The following is a 9,500-nucleotide window of genomic DNA, read 5'->3' as shown; positions in this document are numbered from 1 at the left end:
GGAGTGACTGACTTTGCAGTCCAGGAGCAGAGATCCCTGGGATCATCAAGGGAGAAGAGCGGAGAGCGGGACCCTACCCAGAGACGTAGTGACGCCAGAGATAGAGGCAGAGACGATGACGTAGAGAGATGGAGCCGCTGGGGAATTTAGACCCAGAGAGGGAGAGGGGCTGTGTGCTGATGACGCTTGCAGGGTATACAATTTGGTTGGTTGATTATGTACGGAGGGGATTATAACCATGGCAATGAAATGATATACGATAGGATGAATGTAAAGCTAATGTTCTCCCATGTAAATCCACATAATTTACAATAAAAACTTAAATAAATAAAAAATACACACACAAAAGGGGGCTTCAAAAAATTGTGGAAAATTAAATTAAAAGATAACAGAATCTTTCCATAATTTTTTAGAAACTACCTCAGATATATAAAAAGAAGCCCTGAGCGGTGCCAACAGGCAAGCACTCAACAACTACAGAAAAGTTGGTAATTCTAACCCACCCAGATGCACCACCTTGAAAATCCTGTGGAGCAGTTCTATCATGCACACATCTAGAATATTAACTTGATGAAAATACAGACTTTGCTTTTGAGGGGTATATGCCTAGCTCCTGAAAAATAACAGGAGCTCAAAAAGTGTTTGTTGAATGGAGGAGTGAGGGGAATACAAAATCACCAAAATGAACTCTTGAGAGCACCACGTATTACAGATCATCTTCTCTTGGGAAGTGTAATAGTTACAGAATAAAACTAAAGGCTCTAACTTCACTCTTTCAATGTTTGTCTCTCTGACATAATGGTGGTTAAGAGCACAGCTTCTGTGGGTTCAAATTCTGGCTTCACTGCTTACTAACTGGATGACTTTTATCAAGTTCCTCTTTGTGCCTCCGTTTTCTTATCTGTAAAATGGAGGTGATAATACTAGCAATTACTTCACAGAGTTGTTCTGAGGTTAAATGTGTCCATCTTTGCACAAAAGGCAGTGTATAAATGTTTGGGAAATAAAATGAATAAAGAAGTTCTTTCCCTTAAAAATAACTAGGTAGACATTTTTGGAGGGGAAGGGCTTTTGGAGCTCTTTACCTGATGAAATGTATACTTGAACAAAAGTGTCAGAAACTCCACCACAGGGAACTGAGAGTAGGACTCTATTCTTCTCAGGTGAACACTCACAAAGAGCCGGAGAAAGTCAGTAAACTTCTCAATGTAGCTAAATGAGACAAGAAGACAAAAAGTGACAGTGAGAAATCCAACCACCGCCTTCTAAGAAAACTTCAATTCAAATTTCTTTCAATACACAGTATATAAATATATTAATATATTTTCAGATAAAAAGATAAAGGCCTACAGCAATTACCTACAGGACAGGCAACCCTTCATTCCATTACCACCTGAAACATAGCAGAAAAGCAACTTTAATCCTCAGGCACTACCTACTACTAAGGCTTCCTATAAGCTAGTACTCTGAGTTCTAACTCATTAGTGCTATGACCCAGATAAGACTTCCATCTGGGAAGTCTAGAAGGCTGGTTTTCTTTGCTAGGAGGCCAAAATACTAAAACAAATGTGCTAAAAACAAAAACAAAACACAGGGCATGACATCCAGGTAAGCAATATACAAACTTGCAACCTACTATTTATTTTTACCTGCACTCTAGCTCCCAGTGCTAATTAAACATAGTACACCCCAACCCACTTTAAAATGAGAGCTGGACCAGCCTCAGAGACAATGCAGTCTGACGCTTCCACAGTACAGATGAGGCATAGTCCCAGAGGGATACAAGTCCAGCTCAAGGTCACACAGCCAGCTCAGGGCAGAATGGACTACCATCCACTCCCAAACTTTCTTTTCACATCACAATGAACTTTCAATTCATTTGTATTCACAGAAGTGTGGGTCACAGCTGCAAGGATAAGAGATATCTGTTATGTAAATACACAGCACATCATCACTCTCACATCTCAGACACTGTCATTTTAAGCCCCTAAATACCAAAAGGTGACTAGAAAATGAGATGGCCATACCTTCACAAATCATATTTCAGAGGCCAGTTTTAAAAGGTACATACTTACTAAGCCTTGGCCAAAATTAGTAATGGCGCAAAGTATTTCTGAGGCTCCGAACTGCAAAAAAGCTATTTTTTAAAGCAGAGATATGTGAAATAAAAAAGGGGAGACAATAAAAATGGCCCAGATATAAAACTGTCCTTGTATTCCCGAGACTTATTACCGTCAGGGTGGCCAACCTATCTGTCTGACCTCTATATGGCTGGCTCACTCAAAGAAATAAGCAGCGTTTAAAAAAAAACAGCACATGAATTTGTGTAATAAGGAGAAAGCCTGTCTCTGTGGCTCATGGGACCTGAAAAGACTTGATAACCACTCATGGTCATGGTGGTGGTGGTTGTGTGTGCTGTCAAGTCGGTTCCGACTCACAGGGAGACTGTGTAGGATCTCCGTATCTTTCTCCTGAGGAACAGCTGATGGATTCGAACTGCTGATCTTGTAGTCAGCAGTCCAATTTGTAACCCACTATGCTACTAGGGCTTCTAAAAAAATTCATAAGGCACAAATGTGAACTGTTTATAGAAAAGTAGAAAGAGATTTTCCTCTGATGTCCTGAACCACTGATCCTCAAGAGCAGGAATTCCTCAGTCAGCTTATTATTACACTGTATTTTTACTACAGAGTCAAGTTTGTGAACCAGGTTACTGTTGTTAAGGAAGAGGAGCTCAGTCCCTGAGCACGCCTAAAAGAACAGAGACAAGTCAGGTGTAAAATCACCAGCAATCTCAATTTTATTTTATTCTCCAACCCAATTGAGAAATAATGACCAGGCGTTTCAGTAGCTAAAACCACCCATTTGGTTTCACCTCATTTTCTTGTCCATGCCCACCTTCTGGTACAGGTGCTAATGAACAGTCAAAAGTTAGAAAAGAAGCAATGAAGGAGAAGAGAAGCAAAGGACCTGGTTAAGCAGCACCTAAACAACTGAGGATTGACTTAGCTGTTTAGAATTAGTGGTAAGGGGCCCAAGAGCCAGGAAGCAAGCACACAGTATTGTTTATGTCACCTTTCTGCTTCCAGGCACCTCTCAGCTTTCACAGGGCAATTGGAAGCATAGGATTAAAATATAAAACCAAAAGCATAAATATTACAAGTAGCAAAATCAATACACAGATAATCCATGATGACATTTCTCTATCACCTGAATGTAAGGTATAACCCAATGTCTGTGCTTCAGTATGCTACAAGTAAAAGGCAGAACAACTGATATTTGATCACTGGTATAATCACTCAGATTCTGTTCGACCAGTTTTCTTTCAATAAAAGAAAAAAAAAGTTATGTAAAGTTATATGTAGAATACTATAGTCTTAGTATAGAAAACCATTACTAAGCAATGAAATTAAAAGCATTACCATATTCGCTATGAGTTCTTTCGTGGTTCTGCAAAGAACATCTCACAAAAAACTTGTTTGTAATGAACCAAACCAAAATCTTATGAACCAATTTTCTTTTAACTTTAAAAAAAACCTAATAAAATTGTTAACTTTTAAACTTTCTAACATTAAGCACCTAACCTTATACTCCTCTATTTAATCTAAAAACAAGGAAATTTGACTAAAATATTACCATAATTTGCTATCAGACAATCTACAAATATCTACTCACTTATTCACTTGGAAGTTTATGAACATAGTCAACATGCATGTTCTTAATATAAGTTCCCAACTTTCTCTCTGGTTTTTCTATAGCAGTATATCATTCATATTCATGAAAGTTGTAAGATACATATATGATATCATCTGCAAGGGAAATAAACGAGACTCTGCCTCATAGTACTGTGGTGTGCTTCAAAGGTCTTCAGAAAAAAAGAGCTAGGTCATTTCAGGCCCAATTCAAGAGGACAGTAATGAAGAAACATAGGTGTGTACCGCATTAATCTGTGCCCACCTCAGCACTTCTAACTTCTGATGAGAACTCACCAATGGTGCAAATACAGTACCACTCCTACACCCTGAAAGATGTTCACTTGGGAAAAGGCAAACAGTAAAAACTGACAAGCGACACACCAACTGAGAGTGAGCAGACTGCAAGTCCTGTACCTCCATGGACCTCTTCTGTTCCTGGCTCTGCATGAGCAGCAGTCTTGGTTCCTGCACACCTCAGACCTGCAGGCATACAGCGAGGAGGAGGAGACAGGGGTGGGAAGGAGGACAGAAAATGGACGGGGGGAGACAATAAACCTGCACAATTGACAATCACTTTTCACACTCAACTCATTTCCCTTAGCCACCCTAGCCCTTCCAGCTAATCTTAGACTTACTGGTACACACCTACCTTTCTGTTCCTTACCAGGAGTCCCAAAGTCTGAAATCAAAGAGGATTACAGACACTATGCAGCACACTGATACAGAGCCCTGGCCCTTTCTTAGGGCCCGACTAACTCCACACCGAATCCATTACCTCTCATCCAGCTCTTCCAGTCTGCTCTTCACCGTGTGGGCATTGCTCTCCTTGGTGATTTTCTGCAGGAGGTAGAACGTCTGCTGGAACATCCGCAGTAAGTACTCCTCAAATTCCATAGGCACACAGTTCTTAGACATAAGTTCATTGATGCAGGACATGGCCAGAACTCCAAGCCGGCCACGCTCCTGACCCAAGACACAGTTCTGGCTGCTGCTGTTAACTGATGCCATCTTTCTGGCCCGGATGTCACAGCCAAAGCGTGCAAAGTGGAAGATGGTGGTAAGGAGGGATGGGGTGATGCTGGCCGATAGAGGAATCCAACTGAAGAGATGAGCCAAGCACTCCAAGGCCAGAGAAGAGATATACTCACTCTCCACATCAAGGATGGGGATTGGCTGATTCAACAGTTTGACTGAACTGGGACTCTGCAACAGGTTACTAAGTAGGTCACCTAAACATTCAAAAATAATAACAAAATGGTTCTAAGATATCTGCTGTCAAATCTCTTACAAACTACTTTAAATAACTCACCTTCACTACCACCCCCCCGAAAAAATAGTACCAATATGTTCAGTGTTGGTAGATTTGGACTCAATGTGGCCCAAGTAGCAGAACAGAGCTGCTTCATGAGGTTTCTAGGCTGCAATCTTTATCTGGTAGGATCACCAGGCCTTTTCTCTTGGAGTCGCTGGGTGGGTTCAAACAGCCAACCTTTCAGTTAGCAGCCAAGTCATCCAAGTTCAAATAACCAATTATAAAAAGTATAATATAAACTCATCTGTTCTGTAAAATTTCACCAAACGACAATAAAAAGTTAACAACTCTCTCCAAAATCAAGATCTTGTTTTGTTTGTTTGTTTTGGACGGGAGGTTTATAACTGTTACTGAGATAAATAACTAGACCCCTAATACCATTTACCAAGTTGAACTCCAAATAAATAAAAGACCTAAACCAAAAGGTAAAACATTAAAATTAAAAAAACACATACAAGCATCAGAAACATATATGAGAAATATAGATGAGAGAAATCTAAGAACAATAGACAATCTGCAGGAAATCTATTAAAATAGTAACAAAACGTGCTACCAATCTATAAATATTTACTCATTTATTTATTCACTTGGACGTTTCTGAACATACAACATATATGTTCTTAATATAAGTTCCCAGCTTTCCCTCTGATGTTTCGATCTATAGCAGTATTATCATGTTCAAGAAAGTTTTAAGATACACTCTCAAAACTACCGAGATAAAAACCTTAACAAAAAATCTTAATTAACATCAAAATTAAGAGTTTCTATTCAAAGGACATCAAAGGAAAAGGTATCAAGCATATAACAAATTTCAAGAAGGTATTAAACATTTCTAACACCAAGAAGGACTGATATCTAAAATATATAAGAAAAACCCTACACACCAACAAATACAATCCCAATCTAGAGATAAGCAGCAAATATGAAGAGTATTTTCAGAAGTAACTAAAATAGGCAATCAGCATACCAGGAGATCTCAAAGTCACTGGTAACCAGAAAAAGGCAAATTAAAAGGAGACTGAGAAAAACAAGAAGGTTAGATAAGGCCAAGTGTTAAGGAAGAAGGATGCATATAGGAACTTTCATGTGGCACTGGCAAAAAGACAGCCATTCCGAAAGAACCTGGCACTCTGCATCCTGGTAAACATCCTGTTCACTTTGATAATTCCCCTCCTGGGGATGTGTCCCAAAGCAACTCTCAAGGAAACCCATGAGGTTCCAGGATCAGGATAAAATCTCAGCAATGTTTATGCTGAAAGGGAGTTTCAAACAATCAGGGTTCCTCACTGTGGTGAAATGAGTTCCTTTATGGGGCCTTTTTCCTAAGACCTTTGGAAAAACAGTGTGGGAGATCTCTCCCCTTTCCCCTAATTCTTGGTGAACCAAATAGGGGTAGGGAGAGAGAGTCTCTACTAAGTTGTTTTCTACCCCAGAGGATTTATGACTTGTGTGCAGGTTGACTGATATTTCCTGGGCTGGACACTTATTGTCTAGCCCTGTTTGCACTGTGATGACTGGTCAGCGCACCTGGCAGGGACTGATCTGTATACAAATGGAGCGACTTGAGGTCCACCATGGAGATTGGTCAGATCATGGTTCTGTTGGGAGGATATCTTGAATTGACACGGAATTTGCTTATATAAGTAACCAAACTCTACAAGTTGTTTTGGTTGGTTTTTGTTGGTTGCTTCCTTTCCCAAATAGGAGGAGAGGGGGGTTGAAAGGCAAAAGGGAGAGGAAGCAGAGAGCTGTAGTATCAGTAAAGAAATCAAACACTGAAGACAGTGAGAAGCCGGGAAGGAGCCATGTGACAGAACTGGCAGTAACAGACCCAGAAGGGGCTCTGTAGCAGAGTTTGTGACAGCAAATAGCTGTTGCTAGGGAAAGAGCTAAGAGCTGAGCAAGCTGCTACACTGCCTGTGAGCTGGGTCAGTTAGCTGTGGAGAGACCAACAGCAGGGAGGCCAGAAGCAGACAGGCCTGCACATTATACAGCCCACAGAAGCAATGGACTGAAGCACAGGCTTGGAGGGACTTTGAAAACATATTAACTTGCATAAAAAGAAGCAGAATCACAGTCTTACCATACCATTTACATACAGTAAAATACATTTACCTGAAACATTTTAAGTTTTTACAAGAGCTTGTTGGTACCCAAAAAAGGATAAACATTATCAACACCAAAACAGCAATAATAAGAGGAAAACTGGGATGAAGGGGAATAACAAAAATGAGGAGAATTGCATAAACCAAATGATATGCAAGTGCTATGAAATGGGAATATAATTAAGTTTATTATCTGCACTTGTAGTTGAAAAGAAAAGCTACCCAAGTATTATATAGCTAGTAACAGTTCTCAAAGTTCCGTCTACCGACCCTTCATGATGACTCGATAAGATCCTTTCAGGGGATTCAGGTGTTCAAATGATTTTCAAAAGAATACTAAGATTTTATTTGCCTTTCTCATGTTCATGATCTCACAAGTATGTGGTTGAGTTTTCTAGGGAGTTATCAATAGTACATGAGATATTGCAAAAGATAGAATAAAGAAGCAGATAAATGATTCTGGCTCTCTTTCACTCATCTCTGGACAGAGCAAACAGTTAATACACTCAGATGCTACTGGAAAAGTTGGAGGTCTGAGTCCACCAAAAGAAACCTCAAATGACAGGGGTGATCTACTCTCTAAAATTAATGAGGTCACCATGCTTTGGAACCAACCCAATAATAACTGGCTTATCTTTCAATAGGACACACACTAACAAGATCTGCAATAATGTAATGTAACAACACTGTCACTCTTGTCAAGTAAATTTCTTCTGTTTGCTTTGGAAAACATAGCTATTTTCCATCAAAATATTTAATATATAATTATTTAAATATATAATATATTTAATATATAATAGTCATTTATGATGAATTTAAACAATTTTCTGACTTTCAATATTAATAGATATAACCCATGCAAACAAAAGTTATTTAAGGAACTCAATGATTTTAAAAGAGTGAAGAGATTCCGAGGCAAAAAAATGTGATAGGTCCATGGTCCTGCATCATCAGTATGCAGGGAGCTTATTGGGAAGACAAATTATCATGGCCCTACCCCCATCTATTAAAGCAGAACCTTGAAGGGATGGAGTCCAGAAGTCTGTACTTTTATAAGCTCTCCAGTTGAATCTTACACTTGGCTTGATTTTTGAAAAGCTTGAGGCTAAAGAAAACCACACCAAATGAAACAGAGAAGCAAAGCTAAAAAAATGATTGTAGAGAAGACAAAGGAGGGAAAATATTCAAAACTATCATACAAGACAACTTTCCTGAAATAAAGACGTGATTCCACAAGAAGAAAGGGAATATTCTAGCCCAAGAAAAGCACGATATAGCGTGAGCAATACTAGGAACATTAGGAATAAGGAAGGAATCTAGGCAGGACAAGCACATACACAAAAAGGAAACCCACGCCTGATGCAGAGCTCTCCCGTAAAACAGCCAACCATGGTGCAGTCCCCATAAGCTCAGGAGGAAGAACAGGACCTGACTCCAAGTTCTCCTTTGAGCACAGGGGTAAATGGTATTTCCTCAAACATGGAAAACTCAGCTAATAACATCATTCACAAAGTCTTCTTACAGAGAATACTGTACAATGAAGCCACACAAATAAGAAGATGAATCAAAATGAAGAATTAACGAACAGTGAAGCTACGGCAAGAAAACTTAAGGCAAACACTAAATCAAATGTAGGAATTATACAAGATGTGGTAGCTAATTTTTTCATCTCAAAATATATATGGACTAAAATGAAAACACTCAATAAGAAATCTATTTTCATTATTGTTATTTTCTTAGCTTTAGAGTTCTCTTTTACTAACTGGGAGAAAAATGAGGCAGCTTTCTGCTCCCATAAAGATTTACAGCCTCTTGAACGCTGACACTGATTCCATGGTACCTAACAACATTTCTTCTCGAAAAAATTCCTCAAATATATATATATAGTCTCAGCAATTCCTTCAGTATAATATCTTAAGTTGAAGTCAAGTAAAACTAAAATTTAATGGTTCTTATCAAAAATAACTACCTAAGAAATGCTCACGATCACTAGCCCTTAGAGAGATGCAAATCAAAGCAACAATGAGATATCATCTCACACTAACAATAACAGCAAAGATGAAAAATGGAGAAGACAATAAATGCTGACGGGGATGTGGAGACTGGGACACTCTTACATTGCTGGTGGGATTGCAAAATGGTCCAACCTCTCTGGAAAACAATATGGCGTTTCCTCAGAAGGCTGAAAATAGAAATACCTTATGATCCAGCGATCCCTCTATTTGGTATTTACCCACTAGAAAAATGAGCCACAACACGAGAAGATATATGCACACCAATGTTTATAGCAGCACTATTTACAACAGCAAAAAGATGGAGACAGCCAAAGTGCCCATCAACTGAAGAATGGATAAACAAGTTGTGGTACATACATACAATGGAATATTA

The 9,500-nt window shown here is 39.1% G+C and overlaps 1 protein-coding gene across 1 annotated transcript in view; it reads right to left on the bottom strand.

Moving 5' to 3' along the window:
• Positions 1 to 9,500, bottom strand: part of XPO6 (exportin 6) — a 124,102-nt gene that overhangs the window by 84,857 nt on the left and 29,745 nt on the right. The window contains exons 7-8 of the mRNA XM_006877057.1: positions 4,471 to 4,924; positions 1,086 to 1,212 (exon numbers count right to left, since the gene is read on the bottom strand). Of these exons, the coding sequence (XP_006877119.1) occupies positions 1,086 to 1,212; positions 4,471 to 4,924 (581 nt within the window). The remainder of the gene's footprint in view (positions 1 to 1,085; positions 1,213 to 4,470; positions 4,925 to 9,500) is intronic.

This window comes from Chrysochloris asiatica, unplaced genomic scaffold (genome assembly GCF_000296735.1).
Source record: "Chrysochloris asiatica unplaced genomic scaffold, ChrAsi1.0 scaffold00440, whole genome shotgun sequence".
In the NCBI taxonomy this organism is placed as follows: domain Eukaryota; kingdom Metazoa; phylum Chordata; class Mammalia; order Afrosoricida; family Chrysochloridae; genus Chrysochloris; species Chrysochloris asiatica.
This window is presented reverse-complemented; position numbering and strand designations above follow the sequence as displayed.